This window comes from Leptonotus elevatus, chromosome 17 (genome assembly GCF_054856555.1).
Source record: "Leptonotus elevatus isolate MCC_2025b chromosome 17, RoL_Lele_1.0, whole genome shotgun sequence".
Classification (NCBI taxonomy): domain Eukaryota; kingdom Metazoa; phylum Chordata; class Actinopteri; order Syngnathiformes; family Syngnathidae; genus Leptonotus; species Leptonotus elevatus.
In genome coordinates, this window is record NC_141255.1 from 15,505,426 (window position 1) to 15,532,020 (window position 26,595).

Consider the following 26,595-nt stretch of genomic DNA (forward strand, 5'->3'; position numbering starts at 1 on the left):
TGAAAAAATTAGTTTTTAACTCATTTGCTCCCAAAAACGTATAAACACGTTCTATTGTGTTCTATTTTAAATATTTCCAGGGTCCCAAAATTGTATTTATACATTTATTTATTTTTTATGCTAAAGCATACAGAAGGCTTTGGTGCACCCTCTGAACTACAGAGAACTGGTGAAGCAATGGCAGTTATTACAAAAACGGCCAGCAGCTAGCAGCAGAGTATGAGAGATCAACCAGGGCCATGTTGCAAACAAGATGATTTCCCCACTGTTTTAAACAGATTTGTGAATAATGATGAAACTTAGCTATATTCTAATGCTAATTGCAGCAAAACGGAAAAACAGAGAGAAATATAGGCTCTAATCCTTCTTTTGGTAGGTTCCATGTTTTTATAGCAATAGAACACAATATTCTGTGGGCCTTGCAAAATCAGTCAAAATCCAGTAAAACAGCCGGGAGCGAAGGGAGTTGCTTCAGTTAAAATGGCTGCCAGTGAATGAGTTAAAGGTACTAATTGGACATGAAAAATAATGACGTTATCACATTCATTCTGGACAAAATATTAACTTTCTTAATTGTTATTATTTCGACGGCAACGATATTTTCTCCTCTTTAGCGCTACTAACCCAAAGCTAACTTGTGTGTGTGTGTGTGTGTGTGCTAATATTAATGGTATGAATTTATCCCGCTTATGCTTTCCTGCCTGGAGTAGAATTCCTCTGTTTGGTCCGTACCCTAGGTAAGATGCTCTTCTCTTTCTGTTCTCTCTGTGTCGTCTTTGTGAGGACGTTGTGGTCCAAAATGAAATGGTCCTTTTGTTGTTGGGTCGAGTGTCGTCGTGTGCCCTCGTTTGCATTTCCTGACCTCCCTCATTGGTCTGGGCGTCTCTCGTTCTGCAGCCTGCTGAAGAAGATCGAGCGCGAGACGTGGCGGGAGAGCGGCATCTCCCTCATCGCCACCGTCACCCGATTAATGGAGCGGCTGCTGGATTACAGGTGGAATCTGTTCAAATTTTTCAATCCCAAAATCATGAATGTTTTTTTTTTTTCACTCTTTGGTGCTTTGTCACAGGGACTGCATGAAGCTGGGGGAAGTGGATGGCAAGAAAATAGGATGCACTGTCAGTTTATTGGTGAGAACAAGACATAAAACTCTGGATTGGGATTTGCATGATTTCAAGAAGTCCGTTTGATGTGTTATCTCGATTTAGAACTTCTACAAAACAGAACTGAACAAGGAGGAAATGTACATCCGTTACATCCATAAACTGTATGACCTGCATCTCAAGGCGCAAAACTACACAGGTAACATGATATCTTAGCATGCATATATTGCGAATATTCTAATGCAGTGTTTCTTAATCTTGTTGGAGATACTGAACCCCACCAGTTTCCTATTCACAGTCACCAAACCGTTCTTTATTGAAAAGAAGTGTTCCTTTGCCGATTTGCCGTAAATGCTTGTAGAGGTTTACAGCCGGTTATGAATAACACAAATGTGCACATTTAAGCCACTGCGCGGTCGTAACGTGCAAGCCGTCACATCGAGACCACTTAGCGGCCGGATTACTTTTACAAAGTCATATCAACTAGGTGGCGAATTGACAGTCATAGCAAAATAACCACCACGGATTGTGTCTTGGCAAAACAATATGCAAATAATAATAATGAAAGGGGGAGAACCATCGCCGGCCGGGATTTCTGCCCTCCGTATCTCTAGTACGCTAAGTCTTACCGGGGACTTAAAGACCTCACCGGACTTAGCCAGACGAGAGCTTTCCAACGGTGTCGGTGCCATCTCTCCAAGACTTTCCGTTCCGGAGGTAGAGGGCTGACAAATGCCCAATTTTTTCCCGGGAGAAGAACCACCTCCACCGAGTAAATTTTTGGGGATTTCCCGGGTTTCTATCTCTGGAACGCTAAATCTTACCAGGGACTTAAACACATCACCGGACTCAGCCCGACAAGAGCTTTCCAACGGTGTTGGTGCCGACTTTCCGTTCCTGAGGTAGAGGGCCTACAATGCCCAGATTTCATCCGAGGTACGCTCCAGTGGCCCTAGGATGCTCGACCGACGGCCGGTACTTTATTATCTAACCACCGTCTGCGTTATCATATCTGACCTCTTGTAACCAAACAACCTCCACATGACTAATGTAGCTCCTACTTTAGACACTAAATATATTGCAAATAAAATGTTAAACTTACATCTTTCACGTTTGCAGTCGTGTCTCACACCGCTGGGACTGATCTATTATGTTTGCAAATCCAGCTTTGATCAGGCTTTTCATTAACAAAGCAGTCCTTCAGGAAATGCTGCCAGTACACGTCTTTCAAAAATAAAATTAATCCACTGACTCGGACGAAGGAAGCAACCACTTGTTCCTGATCGTTGTTTCCCCATTGCTTTCTACGGAGCGTATGAACGCATTATGGGCTAGAGCAGCTAGAGCAGCCAGCTTCTCGGATTTCTGTGGGCGTGACAAGCCTTTACCAGAGGCGTTGCCAGTAACCCGAGGGGGGCGGGATCGAGTGCACTTCCGTGACTTGGTGAAGTCAAACGATTACGGAAGTTTAATCTGCCCGTTTGAAGCACCATTTTGAGAAGAAAAGAGGAGAAAGCTAAAGAAGTCGCGGACTGACTTTTTTCATACCTGGTTGGATTGTAGACAGGCCGGGGATGCATATTATTGATAGAAAACCGCACTGAAGTGCATTTTCATTCTATGGGACCTTTAAAATGGAACCAGGGTTATTATAGTTTTGGAATTTTCATTTTAGTTCGTTTTTATTTTGCTTTGAGTTTGTTTTTTTAAATGTTGTTACTTTTAATTAGTTTTCAAGGTGGATGTGTTTTTCTTTTTTTTTTTGTTTTAGTTATTTTTCACACAAAATTTTTTTATTTTAGTTTAGTTTAAGTTACTTTAGTTAGGGGTATTACTTGTGCGCACTATTTAATAAACACCACGGTAAAATGAAAATAGTGATGCATTTCTTACCGAGCAATGCATTTTGGCTGAGTTAAATGAAAAAGCAGGCGAACCGAGCCAATGTAGCCAAAAGTCAAGTATGAAAAATTGTCGGCTAGGAACGACGTCCTCTGAAGGTGCTTTTCTATTGGCTGCTGCGAGATGACGTCACTTCTGTGTGACACACTTTCAAACGTCCTTTTTCTGGTTAATATCTAAATAAATATACTTAAAATCACATTTAATTTCATCTGCAAAGGCTCATGTATTAAATTACTTACCAAAGACTAAAGCAAAGGACATTTTCGCTATAATTATAGCTCGTTTCAGTTAATTTAGTAAACATAAAATGTAGTTTCAATTAGTTTTTGTTTTTTAAAAAGCATTTTTGTTTTATTTTGTTAACAAAGTTGTTTTTTGAATTTTAGTTTTAGTTTTTTCTTTAGTTTTTGTTAACTAAAATAACCTTGGATGGAATCCAATGGAAACAGCAGAGGCCCCAGAATTGAACCCTGTGGAACACCTTGCGTTCCGTGATACATGTGAATTCATATTGCACATATGAGTCCGACCGTGTTCTTTTTTTGCTCGACATAGTATGAAGGGATTACAATAATAAAGACATCACAATGTACAATCACAACAGTCAAAAGATGACAACTGAGCGCATCAAATTCCCTGCAGCAAAAAAAAAAATGAAAATGGTTTTAATTGTTTATTTTGGGGAAAATGTTTCATTTTAATATTTTTGTTTATTTTTTATTAGTTTTAAAGTTAGTTTTTTATTTTTTATTTTTTGTTTTTTTATTTGTTGAGTGCAAGAGCTGCTACTAAAAATAAGTAAACAAAATATATATTTTTGAAAGCTGTCTCATTTTTATTTAATTTTTCTGGATTTTTCAATTTGAGATTTGGTTATTTGATTTGATTTTATACTACAATAACCCTGACCCTAACTGATACAGAGGCGTCGTACACCCTGCTGCTGTACGACGAGCTCCTGGAGTGGTCGGACAGGCCCCTGCGGGAGTTCCTCAACTACCCCATGCAGAGCGAGTGGCAGAGGAAGGAATTTTTGCACCTCACCATTGTCCAGAACTTTGACAGAGGCAAGGTGAGCAATGGAAACCCTCAATATTATCCAGGTTAGTTTTTAGCTCCTTTTATGCTAAATGAACAGCAACAGTCATAATTATTCAACTTGGAGTTGACCTTGAATTCCACCATCCCTGCTGAGTATGATTATGGCAGGAGTAAGAACCTCTTCAACTCTTGCACACACAAAATGAATCCTGTTAACTTCCCTGATGGAAAGACATACATTAGCTTGATGTCGGCTGCCCGTGCGCTATGGGGAAAGAAGGAGCTTTCCATTTAATTAGCAAAATGTGAACATCAACCTGCACACAGTTTGGCTCCCTTGCTTTGAAGTCGACCCACGAGCGCCACCTAGTGCACTCAGTACAGCTGTGCAGCCAAGTGAATTGAAGATTGATTTGACGTTTGTTTGGTTGTCAACAGTGTTGGGAGAATGGCATCATCCTGTGCCGAGAGCTGGCCGACCAGTACGAGTCCTACTATGACTACAGGAATCTCAGCAAGATGAGGGTGAGTAACCCATGCCAAATATTATTAGATTGGCTTTTTTGGGGGGGGCATTCATGCATTTGTATTTGAGTCGCTAGATGATGGAAGCGTCGCTGTACGACAAGATCATGGACCAGCAACGGCTTGAGCCAGAATTCTTCAGGGTGGGATTCTACGGAAAGAAGTTCCCCTTTTTCTTACGGGTAAAACAAAAAGGTTTTCAATGCAGTCATTTAGTAATACTCGTACAATTTCAAAACTGCCCACACACAACACATTATTACTGTGCAATCAGCGATCATCTGGTGTGCTGGGATAGAAATGTATTAGAATAAAATAGTCCAACCCAAGACCGCCCCCTCATTTGAATAATATTTCGTGATTCATTTCATGGTGACACCGTCTGCAGCATGAAATTAATAAATATGAGAGTAGTGTGTTTTTACTTATTATGTATTTATTTTTATATTTATTTTATTTTACTTTTATTTATTTACGTGTATATTTTGTAGGTTTTGTTTCCATTTATATTATTTGTTTAGTTCATTTTTGAATATTGTTTTGTATCTGGTTTTATTTATTTATTTCACTTTTATTTATTTATTTACTTTGGCACTTTTGGTTCTCCATAGATGTCATGATGTAAACTAGTCTGTACAACCCCGTATATACATACTCTTGTACCTTTTATGTAGTGATGGGAAAATGAAGCTTCATGAAGCACTTGTGATATTTTTTGACTCCCCTAGATGGTGCTCTTGGTTTAAATATAAAGGCTAATGCAAATGAAATTGATTACATTTCCACTGCATCTTTCAACCAATAGTGGCATCTAGAGGAGTCAAAAAACATTACAAGTGCTTCATGAAGCTTCATTTTCCCATCACTACTTTTATGACAATTGTGGTAGTTTCCCTTGAGATTTTTCTGATGTTAAAAATGTGCCTTGACTATTTAAAATTTAGGAAACAGTCTTAGCCGATTTCCAGTTGACATAATTGAAACCTATTTGACTTTATTCATAGGACAATCTCAATCTTTTATGTGGTGGAAATAGGGCTGCTTGATTATTTTAATTTTTTTTTAATCACGATTATATTGGTAATAATTAAAATCACGATTAGGACGATCATTTATTTTTTGGGTACAAAAACAAGAAAATGTTTAAATACAAATTTTTGAAGCGCTATAATTGTGCAAGTTTCTTTTGTATGAAACTAAATTTATTATAATTAAAGGTGTAAATGTATCAATTTAAACAACTCAAAATTAGTATTAATAATCTTTTTTCTTTTTTTTACGATTATGTGATTTTGTAATTGTGGAGTGTAATAGTTGAAATTGTAATTGAATTTTGATTAATTGCACAGCCTTTTGTGGAAATCTATATAAACCCGTTCAAATATGTTTACTGCAGCTCCAAAGTGCTGAAAGAACTTAAGAGCTAATGCTTAACCTTGGAAAAGCTGTAAAAACTATAAACTCTTCATTCATTTATTTGTCCTCCTGAGAAGTAGTAACAAGCCCAAAGGGAGAAATCCGTTTTCCAATAGAAGCGTCCTTGAGTGTGAGGTGATGTTCAGCGTCCCGCTGTGCAGTTGCAGCATGCCTCCACCAGATGTCAATCTAAGCCCACGCTGTCCCTCCTCAGAACAAGGAGTTTGTGTGCCGTGGCCACGACTATGAGAGGCTGGAGGCCTTCCAGCAGCGGATGCTCAACGAGTTCCCGCACGCCATCGCCATGCAGCACGTCAACCAGCCTGACCAGACCATCTACCAGGCGGATGCGCAGTGTATCCTTTCCAAATTTTCTTTTTTGTCTTTGCATGCACTACTATTTCTGGACATATACATTCAATTGTTAGTAATAAATGAACACAGGCCTGCCTGATCAAAAATGATGGTGCCCTTAGAAAAGATTGAAATTGATTTGGTCATTTGTTCATCAGGACATGTTCAAGCAAGGTTTGTACCACACTAAACATGAACCAGATGAAGCGAAGGAGAATCTGTTTTTTGTTTTTAAATGCTATAATTGTTGAAGCACAATTCAAAAGCAATGTCTAATTATCATTGCTAGTTTTCATTAAATTTGCATTTTAATGATTATTATTTTTTCTTCGATTTATGGAAGGGTACCAATGATTTTGTCCACATGTGCAGACAGGAGACATACTGATGTTTTACAGCGTAGAGCCAACCCGAGGCATATATGAACTAAGCACCTACATTGGGCCCCGGGACCACTAGGGAGCCCCAAAGAGAAATTAACAGTCAACAGACTGGAGCGGTACTGCACTGTATTGTTTTCTTATATTTGCTGTAGTATTAAGAAATAACTGATGAATTTAAAACAATTTAATGTTAGGATTAAAGTACTTTATTTTCATATTTTTTAAATTTAGCTTGTACATGTTTTAACTATATTCAAGAAGTAATTATTTTGCCACTTTGTTATAGTGACCTCTGTTCAGTTACATTATTATTTATTTGTTTTACTCTGAAGTATTTTTTTTGTTGCAGTTTATTATTGATCTACTAAAAAAAATATTCATATTGCTGTTGCAGATTTAAAAAACATAACAAGATGGCACTTTTACATTAAATGCATAGCATACTGATTAAAAAAGAAAAAAGTTTAAAACTATTCAGTATCCCACTTTGCGCTTAAAATGCTGTGCAATTCAATCATACTTTATTTTAACACCCATATTCCCGGGCTGTTTGCTTCACAATGCCTTGAGCATCCTACACTTCCTGGTCTAGAAGAATACAACTTTTGTAACTCGAGTCCTGGAACTTTTCTGGCACAGCCCTGCTTTTGGCTACTGTGACCCAAAAGAGGACAGTAGAAAATGATTGGATGGATTTGAAAAGGTGAGGCGCAATCTGATTGGACGGTTAGTAGGTGAAGATCTTGTAGCAATGATGCTCTTGAGTTGTCTCCCTTAAAACGCGGTACTTGCAGACTTGCAGATCTACGCCGTGACGCCGATCCCCGAGAGCCAGGACGTGCTGCAGCGCGACGGCGTGCCCGACAACATCAAGAGCTTCTACAAGTTTAATCACATCTGGAGGTTTCGTTACGATCGGCCCTTTCACAAGGGCACCAAAGACAAGGAGAACGAGTTCAAGGTAATCAAATAAGACAACCATTCGCTGCGATCTCGAGTGTTTTTTCTTATGTATGATACTTTTGTCATCTGCCATGAGATTAAAAAAAAAAAAGTAAAATATGTGCCTTGCCTTTGTTAACATGAATCAAAGACGTGAGCCAGACAGTACCTGACTATGAAACATGAACTGAATTTATATCACCAGACATACCTGTTTTCATTATAATACGTCCTTTTTGTGTTGCCCACTGATGTGAAGCTGCTATTTCCCTCCATTCATACCTTGTGCACACACGGGTATTAATTAATGAATGTGTATATTGCACATGCATTATTCATCCAGACTCCTGTAGAACAAATTATAGTATGAAACGGCCATGGGCAGCTGAGCAACGATGAGCACTAGCATGCAGCTGCACACGCTTTGAATTAACATGCGTGTTATCTTATTTAGCGTCTATTAAAAGCTACTCGCGCCCGTTATATGTAGTCGCATCAGCCTTGATTAAGTCTGCACGAGCTAAGATGTCAATCTATGGTGGAAAAAATGCCCAAAGGTCATGTTGTACTTGTCTGTCGTGCTGTATTACGTGTTATTTTCATGTACGTTCATATTGAGGCTTTGTGGCCTTAAAAAGCACAGAATCAATGAAGGTCATGTCTAGTGAGTCAGGAGAGCTTCCTTCATCATCGATCCACAGCACTGACTACTGGAGTGTCCTTGAGCAAAACGTGCTATGCTCAATTAAGCTTTTAATTAATTAATATTAATTATTAATATATATATATATATATATATATATTCAATGTATGTATATAAATATATTCAGTATATATAAACTATATATATACAGTATATTCAGTATATATACAGTGTATATATATATATATATATATATACTGTATATATATACAGTATACTGTATATGTACTTACCTAAATGAGTGAAATGACTAAAATTAACGCCTTTTTAACTGTTACTGTTATAAGTGATTTATTATACAGTTTAATATTTACTGTTACTGTTTACCATAATTTTCCGCCATTTTATGATCACCATTATTTTTTATGCTTTTACAGTCACTGTTATTTTATAGCCTTTCCATAGCAATTGGTGCTGTCACAGCGACCTTGTAGGATGTTGACATATTGACGAGCATGCTAGCCGACAAGCTAAGTGCCGCAACGTCAATTGATGGTCGCAGATATAAGACGAGACGCGTGACCTAGCCCTTTAAGTGGATGCTTGGCTGGCGAGAAGTATATTTCCTAATGTTGCATGTGCGTAAATGCCATGTTCATTGCTCATGAGCACATGTGCCAATCACGACGATGATTGTGTGTGCTGGTGCAGAGCCTGTGGGTGGAGAGGACGACCCTGACACTGGTCCAGAGCCTTCCCGGCATCTCGCGGTGGTTCGAGGTGGATAAACGAGAGCTGGTGAGCTTCAACAACAAGAACAAGAGTGTTCTCATTCAGAGGACAGCCATAATCCACTTGTGAGTTTGCAGGTTGCCATTTAGAGCGCAGCCCCCGTATTGATCCAAACAACAATCAATCATGAGTTTGGTCTTATTGGCTCCATCTAATCATCTCGGCCTCTATTGGATGCCGTGCTAAACATTTAATTGCTTTTCTTTCATGACAAATGTCAGATTTTTGAGCGGAAAGACGTTTTTTTCCCCCTACCTGTGGAAAGCTTTTCCTCTTTCAATAGCTGCTCTGTAATGCATTTCTTTAGTGAGCAGCATGTGCAAACTGTAACATATGTCGGTGCTGATATAAACATATGCACATTTAAGAGTGGTGTGTGAAATTGTGGATTACAAAAGCAGCGATGACAGCTTACTTGGTGCAATAGCACATGAAATATGGCACTGGCAAAGGCTCTATTAAAGAGGATTAAGGCATCGTTGTGACGGGAAGAAAAAATAAATAAATGCGGCGTAAGAGGAAGAACCTTTTTTTAAGCGTCATATTCAAGAGTGACCCAATACTAATTAGCTCTTGCAAACATTGTGCTTCATCCTCAAAGCTGCTGTGCTCTTTATACACACAATAAATATAAAGATTATAAATGCAAGGTGATGAAAGGCATTTTATTATCTTTAAGCATTTTATCATCTTTAAGCACATTGTGTTGGCTTTGTAGCCTGCAAACGACTCCTCTGGTACGTGCAGGCAGTTGGCTTTATCATTGAAACAACTTTAAACACTTTGCAGTGTGCAACTGCACAGCAGCACATTTCAAGTAAACACCCACGATTGCCCACGAAATGGAGCCCAGGTTGAAAAAAAACGCCTCTACTTCCAGGACATATTAGCAATTAGCCTGTGAGCATAAGGTGCAGTGAGCTCAAATTGGAAATTAGCAACGCGATCACACATTAAAGAACCTCAAGTAATTGCTGACTTCAATTTGCTGAGTGTAAGTAGTTGTTTGCCACCTAAAAGGCCACATTAAGGATATTGATAACTTCCATCTACTGCACCCAAGTGGCCCAAAAGGAACTTCAGTCTAACTGCTGGCATATGCTGTATGGCAGGGGTCTACAACCATTTTTCCCACTGCAAACTACTTTTAGAAAAGCAAAACAGCAGCGAGCTACTCGTATATCACAACATTTATTTAATAGCTAAATTTTTATTTCCCTTTACTTCAAACACAACAATAACAACAGTGGTCCCAAAATGCATATGTTGGCATATAAATGTTTTTTTTTTTAAACCAAAATTATGTTGAATATGCATGCTAGGGGTCCAGCGGATCACAAAAGTCAGGGTTTGGATCGGATCGTTTTTCGGATCAGCAAAAAAAAAAAAAAAGATACATTGTACTTGTATTAATTTATTTTGTCAAATGTGCTTTCCCATTAAAAAATAGTCAAATATGGCAATTTAGGAACACAACTTTAAGTGCAATATGAAGCTGATACATTCTTATTTTATACATGATCCATGTATAAAATAAGGTAAAATCTACACGGTTATATTTGACATTTTGAGGGTTTTTTTGTTTTTACATTTATTTAACGGGCAAAAGTGTTTTAGAAAATAAATGAAAGTTCTATTTATCTTATTTTTCCCTTAAAAATACCTCAAAGTGCAATTTAAGGCACATTCATTTCCTTTAAACATGGAGAGTGAATTACAAAGTAGCCTTGGTCCAGAATATTTGAAAAAAAAAATTCAAGCAAGCCAGGTACCAGCTGTCAAACAAGCTACCAGCCAGGCATGTGTAGGTAATGCTAACAGCTAGCTGCTAGCCATTAACGTCGGAGATTTGTGCTGTACGATACAATGACGGCGTAATTAACTAGTGGTTTCTTAGCGCCCTAAATTAGCGATTGAATACGAGTTTGAGATAGCGTTGTTTTGATGTTTGTCGCAACTATATAATGTCAATAAAAAGTACGATAAAGAAATCCTAAACGTCGAAAAGGGAAGTCAAGCTAGCCATCGTGCCACAACGCAGCCCAACTTCGAAGTAAAAGTGTACTAAGGCTGTTTGCATTGCCGTCAGTGTATTATTTGGTAAACTTTATTTTGAAGTTAGCCTTAGCTATCTGTCTGCGAGCTACTCAAACTATGCCGCGAGCGACCGGTTGGAGAAGCCTGCTCTATAGGTGCAGCAGAGGTTGGAGATTCCAGTCACTATGTAACTTCTCCTCACATCTGAAGAATGTCATCGTGCTTCCAGGTGGAGGTGAGCCCACTGGAGAACGCAATCGAGGTGATCGAGAACAAGAACTTGCAGCTGCGCACGCTGATCACGCAATGCCAGAGCCGGCAGATGCAGAACGTCAACCCCCTCACCATGTGCCTCAACGGGGTCATCGACGCCGCCGTCAATGGGGGGCTGGCCCGCTACCAAGAGGTATGGCAGGATGGATGGTGGGAAAGTAAGGTGGAGGGTTTGAGTGTGGCGGTGATTTGCGGTGATTTATGGGGCACTGATTGATGCATGAGTGGGGGATAAACAGATGGATGGATGGAGGTTGGACTGAGGGGAGGTGATGGAAGCTGGAAATATACTGTCGGAGGGGTGAAATGAGTCCATGAGTCGTTTGAGTACCTCAATTAAAACAAAACAAAAAAACTTGAGGATTGTTTTCTGCTTTGGGTAACCGTTTATTGGGTGTACACTGTCAGGAAGACCAGTCAAGTTAGCCACAATTATTGTTCCTGCAAGAAAGTATATATTCAAATTGTCGAGCCAGCAGCTTTGCCAAAACTTGATGTTAGTGATTCATAAAGATGGGCCCTTGTCCTTAATAGACAGCCATAGACAAATACAGGCCTGATAACATGTACACAGTAATATCTGTAGAGTAAATTTGACTCTATTTAGAGTGGGACCAAATAGACTCAGTTTTAGGGTAATATTTACACTTGGAAGAGAGTAAAATTAAGAATAAAATAAATAAATTAAATAAAAGTCACTCAAGGGTTGAGGAATAAACTCACGACCTTCAGCTTGGGAGACAGCCAATCTATCCCTAAGCCACGCAGCTCCTGCTGTGTGTTAGTATATCGCTCGTATCACCTGGAATCTTCCTAACTCCAAGAGGCCAATTTGGTCTCCCCTTGTAGATAAGCAAACAGTAGGAGGGGCATAGCTTATGTGGTAATATAGCAGTCTCCCAAGCTGAAGGTCGTGAGTTCGTTCCTCAACCCTTGAGTGACCTTTTTTTCAATTCTTTATTTTACTCTCTTCCAAGTGTAAATATTAGCCTACTCTAAAACTAAGTCTATTTGGTCCCACTCTAAATAGAGTCAAATTTACTCTACATAATTTACTGTGTAGGAGGAAGAGCTTAGTACAAAAAAGGTGAGAGATCATTTGAAAATGTTTTGTAAAAATCGTCAGCAAACCCATCAAGCCCAGGCGACTTCCCTGATTGCAAGAATGACTTAGCTGTTTTAGTTTCTTGCTGAGAGGCATTTGCATCAAGGTTTTGTCTCAAGTCTGGAGATCATAGGTAGTTATAGGGCAAAAATAACTATGACAATATCCATATAGCCTAAAATCTCTCCAATATTGGAATCTCAATTTAACGGACTTATCAAAGGAAGGGCTCGTCAATTACAGCTGATTGTCCGTTCCATCTAAGTACTTTTTTCGTAGCCTTAAAATGCTTAGTACTGTACAAAATTGTTAAAATTATAAAATAAAAGGCTTGAAACTGTAGAATTTTAAAGTTGATCCAAAATTCACTTGTTGGTCCTTGGGGGGAGGATAAATAGCCACAATGTTAGCGCTTTCTTGTTTCACCTCCTTTACAATTTGATTCCGTAAATTAGGGCTTTACAAAAAAACCTGTGTATTGTAGCAAAAATACTGTAGCATTGTCGAAGGATTTGTACACTACTTGCTCCTGTAAAAACATCAGCCATAGACATAAATCGGTCGATACGACATGCTCATTTTGAGCAAGTTGCATGCTTACTGAAGATGCTAAGCTAGCGTCTATGTGCAATTCCCCTGCTAACATGGCCGCCATGTCTGTCCATATATAGTTTTGATGGGAAAGTTGCCTCTACCAACATGGCTGCCACATTGACGTGTGGTTTAGCCAGGTTAGTGATATAACGATATTATCATAAAGACAATAACACATTTCTTATTGTGGTTTTTTTCCATATCTACCGGCATTTGTACTTACCGCAAACAAAATAAGTGACAAAATGCTTGTTTGATGGACCAAAGCATTCATTTGCATAGTTATTTCAAACAGCTGTCCTTAGCTGGCAAGCCTGAACAACACAAAACAGTGAATCATTATACATAGTGGTCATACATTAGCCTACAAGCTTACGGTACCAACTATCATCCACCCAGCCATCAATTATTTGAACCGCTTAAAATTAATAGAAAAAGTGGGTAAATGCAAATAACGAATCCTTCTACTTTGAAAAACTTAACTAAATCAATAAACCCATAATTATTAATAACTGTTAAAAAAAAAAAAGAAGCCACGTCAAAGAATGCTGGGTACTCCTTCACTCCTTTCGGCCAACACAAGACTTGAAATCTATTTCGCACAGCAGTTTGTGTCTACATGACGTGCATTTTTAACCTCATTAAAACAAGGATTTTAAAGTTTTTCCCAAAATTGAACGGCGGGGTCAGCCCCAAAAGCTTCGCTGGGATGTTTACATTACCTACAAGCGGGTACTACAAGTCGAGACGAGATCGGTTCTACTAGCATAGCAACAAGCTTCGGCTGGCTTATACTGCACATACACACGTTGCGCTTTCGCTCCTAAAGTTAGTAATGATAGCCTCCATGGCGGCGTATAAAAGTTGCAACTACCGACATTTTCACGAAGCGATTACGAGGAGTGATTAACAAGCGATAAAGGCGGAGAAGCCGTATTAACTGCTATGCTAACCGGCTAATGTTATCGTGGACGTGGCAATAAGTGCTTGGGTGATTGATTGCACTCTTTACAAAAGTCTTGTTGGAACCGCGTTAAATGGGAGTATGTTCAACTTTGAACAGCAAAATAACAGGCAATTTAATTAATGAGTATTTGGAGAGAGAAACAAATGCTACACACTTCAGTAAACTGGAAGTGATGTGATTGTTATGGTGTCATGTACGTCAGCTGGGAGGAGCAGAGCCATAGAGAGTTTTGGCCAACACATGACAAATGGACACCATCTTGTTACCTACACTGCTGAAACAGTGTTGGCCAAACTTTCTCAACATTCGGCATTAAACGTTTTATTAATATTGATAAGCGAGTCAGAAAATGGATGGATAAACAAAATGTAATACATTTAATATCACTAAACGTTATTTGTTTTCACAATGAGTTTTGATTTTGACTTTTGAAATATACACAATAAATGTTCTCAAAATTACATTACACAGTAGAGCTCGTAATTTTTATTATTTTTAATCAATTTCTGTCAGAATTTTTTTTTTATCACCATTATTTAGATGAATACATTTTGTGAAAAATATGTCACTCTGCCTCTTCTAATTGCATTTGATATATTTTTTATATAGCAGCACTACTAATGGATGCATTTCTCATTTGATACACATCTGTGTAATGTCACTTAATCATAAAATGAGAAAACGTAAACAGTCACAGTGGGTTGTAGAATTTTTCAAAGACTAAAAAATATATTTTGGGCTTATCGTGATAGAATAATTTTTCCAGATCGCCCAGCACTACTCTCGTCTGGGAACGTGACTGCCGTCTGTCTGTTTTTTTTACTGGCTTAATTCTAGAATTAACAGATTTGAACAGCTTCTTAAAAGGGTTGTTTGGAGTGGGTGGGACACTGTGAGGAGTCTGTTGGTTCCAGGTCCATTAATTGGAGGTTCCACTCTGTTCAATAGCTGCTGTCCTAAAATATAGTGCTTGAAAAAGGAGTGCATACAAGGTCGATGGATGGATAGATGTGGCCTGAGGGGGAGATGGAGGGCTGGATGAATCCAGTAAAGTACAATATTTGTACTGCATCATCCTGCAGGGAACATTCATTGCTGGGGCCGCAGCGCGGCGTCTTTTAACAAGGCGCAGGAAAAAGACCATCTTGAAAATGTTTTTTATCCTCAACGCCGCGAGTGGACTCGCTCACCGTGTCGCATAGCAACCGGCTTTTCCACAGAGAGGCATGTCGGCGGGCGCGTGCGTGCAGATGTTTAGGGTGAGGGAAGTACTTTTATAATAAGCGGCACTTTGCTGCAGGAACTTCAATCAACCCTGCGGCAAGCCCCGCCCCGCCTAGCCGTCCAAAAAACGGTTAATTTCCCAGCGTGATTCCGATTGACAGCTGTGGAGGTTCGTTCCGCGACAAATTAAGGCAAAATTGTGCTTATTAATATTCAGATTTATTGCTTTAATTTGAGCCCTTTTGGGAGGCGGTGGAGGAGATGCTGTCTGATTTATTTTACCTCCTCCCCATTCTCGTTCCATTTCTAATTGGACTTTTTCTCATGATTGACTGAGCCACTCACTAACTCCTTGGAATTCCCATTAGACCTCCACGTCTATTGATTATTTTTGCTGCCTCTTTTTATTTATTTTTTATGTTAAACCACATTCTTCTAATGAGTGACATCTATGGCCAAATAGCTCAAATCAAGAGCTTTCAGCCTTTTTTTTTTCATCTTTATTTTTAACTTGCACTTCACTTAATTCTGATCCTTGAGCTTGTTAATTATAGAACCACAAAATAAACACACTGGACTTTTGTTCTCCGTTTGAGTTGGGATGTTTATTCCTTCAGTCAGTTTGCTCATAAAACTTTATTTTTGAATGTGTCAGGCCAGTGGGGATTCAGGTAACAAGGAGGCAAAAAAAAAAAGTCCCTCCTGCTGTTCCATGTTTGTGCCTAACAGATGTTTTGTCTTCACACAGGCCTTTTTTGTAAAGGACTACATGATGAATCACCCCGAGGACGGGGAGAAGATCGGGCGCCTGAGAGAACTCATGTTTGAACAGGTTGGTAACAGTAGATTAAAGCCAGAGTAAGGTAGTCTTTGTTTGTTTATTTATGTGGCATCCTCCGCTCCCCCTACACAGCTTGAAAAAGAAGTAAACCTTGCTTTCTTACATGTGAGATAAAGTTTGTACAAACATTGGCCACAACTCTGAACAAAGATATTAGCGTCGATGCTAATGCTAGGTTTCCAGGCTGGTCCACCAATATTATAAACAACAAAAGTAGGCAACATTTTATTCAGTCATCATTTATTTGACAAAATTTCACTACTTTGCCTTAGGAAAGCACACTTAGCTTAATGCTATTTGAACACAAATGGTCGTGCAATATGTACTCTTTTTTTTTTTTTTTGCCTATGTGTGCATTACTGTATTTTACTTTCTCTTGGTGGCCAATTTGATTTGATCAATAAATCATAAAACACAAACTTTTGAGTTATCAACATAATATTTATTTATAATTATTAACAAATTAATCTCGTTTGTTTTCATTTTTTTGGCCTGCAAATAAAAACTAAATTTTAAATAATGTTTTAAAAATACCAAAATATTGAACATTTAATTTTAGAATATATCATTATTTTAATTGAAACCCAAATTAAAATGCTTTAAAAAAAACTGAATATTTAAAGTGACAGTGTGTATAATTTTTTGCCAACTAGTGGTAAACTAACAGAATGCAACAACCTAAATTCAAAGCGCGTGCATTTTGCTTTATGGTGCCTCAGAGAGACCACACTTTGCGAGCCAACCACCACATGTTTGCAAAGTTTGTCTCTTTTGGGTATCTGTAGCAGAAAAATGGCAGAGAAACATGTCAGCCTCCTGTTAGGTGAGGCGTGGCCCATGTAACATAGTCCCGCAATTACTAGACCTACAACCATATAAAAAAATGTACATTGATGTGATAGAACATGTATTTTTTGAACATAATAGTGGGTTAAAATGAATAAACACTGAAAAATCAAAATTTTCTACACACTTTTAAAAGTTTAATGAAAAAAATATTCAACAAAATAATGCAAATATTAAGTGATTGAAAATATTTTAGCATTTAAAAAATTGTATGTCAACTTGAAAAAATTATTATTATTATTTTTAATGGACTGTAAAAAAAAACTTTTATTTTTATTTTCTGGAGAGCTCAGTTCATTCAGTAATTTTACAGATTTGACATGTCATCATCATTGCTCTCTTTTTTTTCTTATTATTTGTTTTTAATTAATTTTTATTTTGTATGTGCGTGCGTGTGAGTGTGTATTCATTAGTTCACCTAAAACCTATTAAAAAATCCCATACCGTTCACCTAAACCGAACACTTCAGAATCCAGCCAGAGTCGTGAGGCCGTCAGTAGACCCGAGGAAGGACCAAAGAAAAGAAAGGAAAGTGAAATCCAGCACCGACCAGACACCACCCAACACCCACCGGGCCACCAACCAAAGTCCTTTACCAACCCCAGAAACATCTAAATTCCAACAAATCAGGGAGACCTCAAGAGACCAAAGGAGAGACTGAGGAAAGGAAGGAAGGACAGACGAAGCACCAGCCTCCATTCAACGACCAGAGGAAGAAGCAGATTGTGTCTGAGTTTCGATAGATGCTGGTGTGGTGGATCTGGCATGCATGAAAATCTCCACCAAAGAGGGGAGCCGTCGACCCCTGCCAGGACAGAGCAAGCGCAACACCTCAGGGCCCCCCAGGCCACGGCAGCGCCAAGGGACAACCCCCGGGCCCCGCAGGGGCCACCGACCAAAGAGCAAACCCAGGAGCAGGAGCGCCCCCCACCCCAACACGGCCTGCGCCCCCAACCCAACGCAGCAGGACGGGGCACTGCAGGCCCGCCAGGCACCCCACCGGTCCACAGCCCCCGCTAAACCCGCCCCCCCCCATCCACCCCAACCCAGCCCCAGCGGCCCCCAAACCCCCAGACACCCCCCCACAACCTCCACCCCCACCAACCGCCAGCCCCCGACCCCGGGGACCCCCGTACCGAGGCATCAGTGCCGGAGAGGGGCTGGACAGTGGAGCGGAGAGGGCACCCGCGCCCACCCCACCTCGCCGCATGGAGGGACGGATCCCCGGGGGTAGAAGGGGAGATGGGGGCACCGGGGGACGGGCGGCACCGGGGGACGGGCGGCACCCCCGAACCCCAGGCCCAGCGGGGAAAGGCCCCGATCGTCACTCCAGCGTTCTTAGTGAAAGCTAAACCTGTTACTGAGTTCGCCAGCTCGCCGACTGGCGAACTCTACCCCTACACCTTGAATGTGACCCCACCCAATATATATACAAGTGTGTGTGTGTGTGGTGCATTCAAATTGGGAGCAGGTGAGCCGGAGCAGAGGGAAATTTTTTCCCCACGCTCCGATCCACCTGCCTCCCAGTCCAGTCATGTCAGTGAGTGTATGTGGTGCGTTAAAAAAATAATAATAAGGGAGGGGGGGGGGACACGGACAGGGGATTGCAGCACTGCTCTATACTGTGGTCTGCCCCAAACGAAGGCACCCTCCCCCCCCAGTTGTGTGGTGCATTAAAATTGGAGGGGTGTTGTAGGGCGAAGACGGTGTCTCCAACCTACCCCAACCCCCCAAAGTGTGTTAAGTGCCCTATATGTCTATAAACAAAGTGTATTGTGCAAAACTAGTGCAGTGAGTTAAGAGGAGCGACCAGTGCAACCCCCCCCCCCCACAGGAGGCGCACCCGCCCACCAAACACCCACCCACCCCACCGGGACCCCGGCGGGCATATGGGACCAGCCCGGCGGGGCGATAGGGCTGTAAAAAAATATTCAAATGAATGTTTTAAATGTGTTTCAATCAAATAGTCAAAATAAGAATAAGCATGATTGGAAAAGTATCATTTTAAACATCAAGACTTGTCCACCAATTTATTCATCATTTCTTTTATGTGGACTAGCAATTTTAAAATAGCCATCACTTTACACTAGTTTCACACCAAAAATGGTTTCTGTCCATAAAAAATGGTCTTTTACTTGAGTCATTTAACAGTTTGTCAAAAATGGTGACAATGGGTTGCATTCCAGTGGGGGCGATTTAGATGAAACCTTAAGCTGTGGTTGAAATGAATGACAAAACTATCATGGCAGTGACACATGATTGTGTGTTAGGCAAAAGCGACCAAAGAAACCACGTTGGACACGATCCAAACAAAGCAAATTGCATTGCTTCAATGACTGCTCCAATAAAGGTGCATTAAGTAAAGCGAGAGCGCTGGAATAAAAACAGCACACATCTGTTGGCATGATGATGCGCGGGCGGCATATGTTGAATATGAATATTGAAATATAGGCAAGGGCAGAAGGCGCGTTTGAAGAATGGCCACAGGGGAGGACGGCTAGGTCACGACGAGGAAAATAAACAAACGAGGCAGGAAGGAGGAGAAAGGAAGCGGCGCTCGCTATGCTTGACTGCGCATCATCATGACCTCTTTGGCAGAAAGTCTGGAGTAAAACAGTTGAATCAAGTCCTCGGAGGTGAAGGATGAAACACCTGAGTGCTTGCTGCGGCTCAAAATCCCCCAGAAATTGACACGTGCCACTTTGTCTTGCTTATTAACAGCTGCTGTTTGTCTTGCAGGCACATATTCTGGAATACGGCCTGGCTGTGCACGAGAAGGTCGTACCTCAGGACATGAGGCCTCTGCACAAGAAGCTAGTGGACCAATTCCATTTGATGAAATCCAGTCTGGGCATACAGGTTGGTGGGGCCTCGATTTTTCATCAATAGGCAGTTAGGGCCACGTATAAATAAATAAATAAATAAATAAATATATATATATATATATATATATATATATATTTGTTAGAGGTGGGGTAATATTCTAAGAGAAAAAAATAAAAAAATTGCCACTTTATAAAGTGATATAAAGATTTTTTCTCTCTAAATATTGCACCCACCCTCTAAAAAATACATATATATTTATACGTGGCCCTAATACTTCATCGTATATTTCTGCTTTGATTTTTGTATTTTTTTTTTTCCTTGAACCAAACATCAGGAGTTTCCAGCTTATGTGCGGGCAAGCCCAGTGCACTTCACCAACGGAAGCCCACGGACATGCAGGAACTCGGTGCCCAGCATCATCAGCCCAGATGGCAGCAGAGGAGTCGCCAGGCGAAGGTGAACAAACCCATGCATATTTATATTGCATGTATGTACGTAGACTGGATATAGCGCTGGAGTCGGGCCGGAACATCATAAGTCACAATTGACTATTTTCGCAAATTTCTATATTTTTGGTCAGGGTGTCATTTGTAAAGTGTTGAAAAAGGTTTGTTGTTTTTGTTGAGGCAATGAGAATGGTTGAACAAGCATGCCGTTTTTGAGGTCTTCTGACAAAAGTGACCCATTTTGGAGGGACAAGATTTTGGCCCGTCGCCAGCAATATACATTACTTTTAATTGAATGTTAAAAAAAAAAAAACAGCTACAAATTTGTGTTGAATACTGGTCTCTCTTCTTTCTTTTTTTTTTAACAATTCTGATTTAAACCAGTAAAAATATTTTTAGATTGCATTTTTCATACTGAGTTTCATTATTACTTTTAATTGAATGTTAAAAAAAAATCAATTAAATACTGGTCCTTTTTTTTTTTAAACATTTTTAAATTGCATTTCTTCTACTTAGTTTTATTGCCGTTATTTTTGTCCAGTTGTTTGTTTACACTGGGTCACAATTGGACCAATCAACTCTTTCTAAAGCACAACACTTCTGTGCCCAAAATGGATGCGATGTTTTGGTACCATTTATGATTTTTGACAACTGAAGTACTTGGTGGAAGCGCGGCTTTAATATTGAATCCGTCTTTTGTCCCAATGTGACTTCATCTTCCCTGTTTTATTGGAAACTTTTGCACGTCTTCTCTTCACCTCAAACGCCACCTCGTGCCTTTGTGCTCATCTTGCCTTCCATCTGTATGCAGTCGGCCGCTGACGGGTCGGCCGGCGATTGTGTGAGCGGCAGTCAAATTGTTTGCATGTGTGTGTTGATGTGTTCAGTGACCCTGCCACACTGTCTCCTTGCGACATTCTGACTCCACAGTTTGATCCCAGGGGGCGGCGGTGGCACGCAGGAAGATGCTGCCTGCGTTGCATCCGCTTCCCTCTTGACATTTCCCTTCTCGTTTCTTTGAGTTTTGAATTTCATATTTATTCATTTTTGTGGGGATTTCAAGCAAACCTTTTGTGTTTCCTCCATCGGAGGAAGCTGTCATTATCTTCAAATTTGACATTTTCCTCCCATTTATGTCTCTGTTTGTCCTCCTTCTCGTCCTCTTTCTCCTCTCGCGGCATCTTGGTGAGTCACTATAATGGCTAAACATTTGATTCTGATTTCTTATTCCTTCTTGGTTTTTGACACCATTTTTCATCCCCGCTAGTCTCCTCAGCTACCCGGCGGTGAACCGCTACTCCTCGTCTTCGCTGTCCTCTCAGGCGTCCAACGAGGTCAGCAACATCACGGGGCAGTCGGAGAGCTCAGATGAAGTCTTCAACATGCAGGTACTTGAACGCACCACGCCAAGAATTCACATCTACAGTGAGAACAGGGTTTTAGAATTTTCATTATAGTTTTTTTTTTTTTTTTAATTAGCTGTTATTAGTTTTGTGCTTAGTTTTAGTTTAATTTTAGTATTAGTTTTCATTCTAAAAACATGTATCACTTGTGTGCAAGATTTAATAAGTAGCATGGTAAAATGAAAAAAGTAACGCACTTCTTACCTAGCGTTGCGTTTCAGCAGAATTAAATAAAAAAGCACGCAAAATTGTCAGATAGGAGTGATGTCATCTGAAGGTGCTTTTCTATTGGCTGCTGCTAGATGACATCACTTCTGTGTGACACACTTTCAAACGTCCTTATTCCGGTTAATATAAAAATCATTTTAAAAAGGCTCATGCATTGAATTATTTACCAAAGACAAAAACTAAGGACATTTTCACTATAATTCTAATATATTATATTATAATTATAGTTTTTATAATTATAGTTTTAGTTTAGTTTTGTAAATGTAAATTGTACTTTCAGATAGTTTTAGTTAGTGCTGCTCGATTATGGAAAAAATAATAATCATGATTATTTTTAGCAATAATTGAAATCATGATTATTCAAACGGTTATTTATTCTTGGGCTCAAAACAAGAACATTTTTACACTTTAAAAAAATATTAACACTATAATTCTGTAAGAGCCTTTTGGACCAAACAGAATTTATAATAATATATATTTATAATAAAATATATTTATTTATTTATTCATGTTGGCAAAAATTCGAAGTTGCTTGTGCACTGTGCACTTGTGCAGTGGGACGATCTTTTTTGTGTGTACAAAACAAGAAAATATTTAAATGTAAAAAACAGAAAATATTAAACAAATAGAATTGTTTGAAACACTATAACAAAATGTATTAAATTATTTATTTTAAAAAAATTTGAAAAGGCGCAAATGTATAAATTCAAACAACTCAAAAATTAGTATTAATAATAATTTTTTAACGATTATGGTGATTTTGTAATTGTGGAGTGGAATAATTGAAATTGTAATAACATTTGGATTAATTGCACAGCCTTAGTTTTTTTTTTTTTTACATTTTCGTTTTTTGTTTGTTTTTTATGTTTTACTTGTTTTGTTTTCATTCTTTCCTTAGCTTTACTTACTTTGTTAGTTTTTGTTAATGAAAATAATCTTTATTGCGAAACGCATTTGCAGCATCAAACTCCTGAAAAAACCTGAAAATGGAGGTTTCAAATTCACGGCTGTATAACACGACATCAGACAGACAGATCTGAGGGAATAAGACAGCTCAAAAAATGTTCTTTGTTTTTATGCCGTTTGGGGGAGGAAGAGTAAAAATGTGAAAAATTAATATGTTTTTTGGCAGCCATTGCCATGGATGCGCACATACTGCAGCAATTGTAGGTTCATGTTGCACCATCCTGTAGCTTGGGTGCAGGCTTACTTACATTTGCCATCATGTTTGGAGCAAGATCCATGCTAGAAGTTTTTGCAGTAATGCGATTTGCTGGTCACATCTTGTGAGAATTTAGTCGTGTCCTCCTTTGAACACGCGAAGCCCTCGTCCGGCGCGAGGCGAGGGCCTCAAGTGCCTTTCTGCGGCCGTTAAAGCCTCTTGAGCCATTTTGACTTTGTTCTTTTTGCACAACGCGAGGCGTGATGGCCTCGTTTGACGTCAGGCGCACTCTCTCAAAAGACTCATCATTAGCAACAACACGGGTTTGATGGCTCATGATGATAACATGCTTGTTTTTTTTGTGTTCCCGTCTTGCAGCCCAGTCCGTCTACCTCAAGCCTGAGCTCCAACCACTCTGCCTCGCCCAATGTCACCAGCTCAGCGCCCTCCAGTGCCCGAGGTGAGAATCGCGTCTTCTAAAGCGTTCGTGTTCAAACTTTTGCACGGCAAAGCCTGGACAAAAATGACGCTACACTTAACATAATTTTTTGTTGCACAACCTTTTCAAGCAATTTGTGCAATCCAAAATGTCTTTCAATGCTCCTCCCAGCAGTTGTTTTCACCAACTCTTCATGGCTGCATTGAGCTGAACTGTTCCATTTGTCCCAGGTTTCACGTTTTTTTTTTCTCCAGGCAGCATTTTTCTACTACTTCCACAGATGTTGAATAGGATTTAGATCAGGGCTGATAGGAGGCCATTTGAAAATAGTCCAATGTTTTTGCCATTCTTGGATGCTTTTAGCTATGTTTTGGGTCTTTATCCTGTTGAAAGATCCATGACCATTTTCGCAATAATTATAGTTTTAGTTAGTTTTGTAAATGTAAAATGTAGTTTTAGTTAGTTTTCGTTTATTAAAAGGAATTTTCATTTTATTTTATTTTGTTCACGAAAATATTTTTGGAATTTTATTTTTAGTCTTTTCGTTAGTTTTCGTTAACTAAAATAACCTTGGTACGAATTAAAGACACTCCGTGCGAGATGCAGCAAAGCAGGCCCAGAACATAACCGAGCCTCCTCCGTATTTCATTGGTATGCTTCGTTTTTGCGTCTGTTAACATAGAGCAAGAGTTCCAGTTTTGTCTCGTCTGTTCGTGTGACAAATTATGACATTCTCCCAGAAGCTTTGTGGCTTGTCATCATGGGCAAAAATCCATCCTCGTTTTTTTTATGATTTACTTTCGACAATGGTGTCCTTTTTGGTCTCACAATGAAGGATGTTGACTCAACATCCTGCTCACACAATTGAATAGATTGATTATCAAATTAATAAATAACCATTTTAATAATCGTGTAACCGTTTGGAGCCATTTTTTAAATTCAAAATTGTCCAAATCCTCAGATTTTAGTATAGCAACAGTAATTGACCACCGATTTCTGTATTGAATTCAAATAAGACATTTGCAAACATCTGTTTTTACTTAGGAAAGCAATGACCGAACTGCTAACATAGTACATCAATTCTCTTTTTTTTTTTATCACTATATAAATATAAAGTACCAAGTAACCTCCAATCACTGGTTAATAAACAGTAATCATGTAATGATTTTGTAATAGACTTGCAAATGCAAAATTACAATGAATACGATTAGTCAATTGAATAAACAATAGATTAATTGATTCTAAAAATATTCAATAGTGACAGCACTAATATCATGACCTTGGAGTTCACCTTTCCATTCTTATTCTGGGTTATTTTTGTATTCCCCCTGTCAGTCCCGTGGCTTTTACATTTCTGAAAAACGTGCAACTGCAGTCGCAGGAACATCAAGTTGCTTGGCGATAGTATTTGCCTATAACCTGGCTCTTTCTGTGGCCAATGTGTTTTTTCATTCATTAACTGAGGTGTCCGTCCGTGTGTTTAATGATTATTTTGAATTTCACCCTGGCAAAATCAGTTCTAATGACGTCATGCAGAGTTTGAATGTGACTCTAAAGCCAAAGTGAATAGAAAATAAAATGGCCTCAGTTGTTTATTGTTTGTCTTTCGAGGCACGTGTAGGAAACGGACGCTCTTGAACGTGGATGTCATCGCGACTGTTGTGCTTCGAAGCCAGATAGACAGCTCAGGCCGCACGTAGCACACTAACGACGAGAATGAAAAGTTAGGAAGTGAGAAATGGTCTGAATACTAAGCGAAAATGAGCAGAACCCGAGCAACTTGGAGTACAAGACGACAACTCAGAGGAAAACCTCTTGGATCTCATTTCAGCCTCTGCTGAATATCTAAAGTCTTCTCTCGCCCTTCTTCTTATCGCGCTATATTTCTGCCTGAACCAAATCATAAAAAGACTGAATATACGTCGACGTTTATGGACGCGTAGAAGCTCCTCTTTGGCGAGCAGCTGGCGCCCTTATAAACGTGGCCCGTGGCTTGCCGTAAAGCCCGTTGTGACTTATTGCTTGTGTGTTCTTAACTGGCTGCGAGCCAACCACGAAACGCTGAGAGATGTTGCGCCATCCGTCGCGCTTGTCCACTCTGAAGGAGAACGTGGGCTGTTTATCATGTTGCCGAGGCTTGCAGTAGGGGAATTGGACTCAGTCTAACGCCTCCCCCGCCGCCACTGCTCTGTGTGTTCCTGCGCTGACTCATGGCCGCCCACTGCAGGTTCACCGCAGATGGCCGAGAAACACAAGCACTCCAGAGAAAACGCCTGCCTGTCGCCCAGAGAGAGGCCCGTCAGTGCCATCTTCCCCAACCCTCTGGACCCTGCGCAGGTTAATACATGCACGCACATAACAACTACATTGGATGTTCAAGGTTATGTATGCATATATTCAGCCATTGCTTATCTATGGCAAAACAAGAACCCTGCATATTTATATATATATATATATATATATATATTTATTTATTAATTTTTTTATTTTAGGGGAGTCAAACTTAGTGCATTAATTTTGCGTTAATTTCCTTTAATGCCACATACTGGGGGAATTCCAGCTGCAACACAGCAGACACGCCCACCACGTCAAAATTCAGCAGCAAGAAATGTAATAATAATGCATATATTTGTCGAGACGGGTGAAGGTGTAATTTACTATTTTAAAAATGTGCAGAATTTCACGAGTTACTTCATGTTAAAGATTAGATAGCTCTTTATATGAAAAGAAAAATGCACTGAGCTGTCATCAATGTCTTACAAATGCAATTATGCCACCTAGTGGTAGAAAAATGGCCAACACAAATCAATATCACACTCGTTTTTACAGTATAGTACTTATTTTTAATTTTAACTGAATTTGATGAATGAAATTCAGTTAAAATATGTATCAATGACTAACAGATGATAAGAAGATATTTCTATTTTAAATTATTTTCCACTTTTATGTTAACAAAAGTATGAAAACTTAGAAAGAAAATATTTAATTGTAAATGTCATTGTACATATAGAGCAGATATAACATTATATATATATATATACAGTAGTGTGCGTGTGTGTGAGAGACACAAAAGGGTTGTTTTTTTCTGAAGGTGAGCCTT

The 26,595-nt window shown here is 39.4% G+C and overlaps 1 protein-coding gene across 2 annotated transcripts in view; it reads left to right on the top strand.

Annotated features, from left to right (window-relative positions):
• Window positions 1-26,595, top strand: part of dock4b (dedicator of cytokinesis 4b) — a 114,123-nt gene that overhangs the window by 79,972 nt on the left and 7,556 nt on the right. Inside the window, exons 32-48 of one of the 2 annotated variants that reach the window (XM_086058546.1) lie at window positions 711-737; window positions 898-993; window positions 1,070-1,130; window positions 1,209-1,302; window positions 3,932-4,080; window positions 4,488-4,574; window positions 4,652-4,756; window positions 6,205-6,346; window positions 7,522-7,688; window positions 9,024-9,110; window positions 11,371-11,547; window positions 16,053-16,136; window positions 19,731-19,850; window positions 20,152-20,273; window positions 21,531-21,651; window positions 23,435-23,516; window positions 25,723-25,832. In XM_086058546.1, coding sequence (XP_085914672.1) covers window positions 711-737; window positions 898-993; window positions 1,070-1,130; window positions 1,209-1,302; window positions 3,932-4,080; window positions 4,488-4,574; window positions 4,652-4,756; window positions 6,205-6,346; window positions 7,522-7,688; window positions 9,024-9,110; window positions 11,371-11,547; window positions 16,053-16,136; window positions 19,731-19,850; window positions 20,152-20,273; window positions 21,531-21,651; window positions 23,435-23,516; window positions 25,723-25,832 — 1,831 coding nt within the window. The remainder of the gene's footprint in view (window positions 1-710; window positions 738-897; window positions 994-1,069; window positions 1,131-1,208; window positions 1,303-3,931; window positions 4,081-4,487; window positions 4,575-4,651; window positions 4,757-6,204; window positions 6,347-7,521; window positions 7,689-9,023; window positions 9,111-11,370; window positions 11,548-16,052; window positions 16,137-19,730; window positions 19,851-20,151; window positions 20,274-21,530; window positions 21,652-23,434; window positions 23,517-25,722; window positions 25,833-26,595) is intronic. The other variant, XM_086058547.1, reaches the window with a different exon arrangement.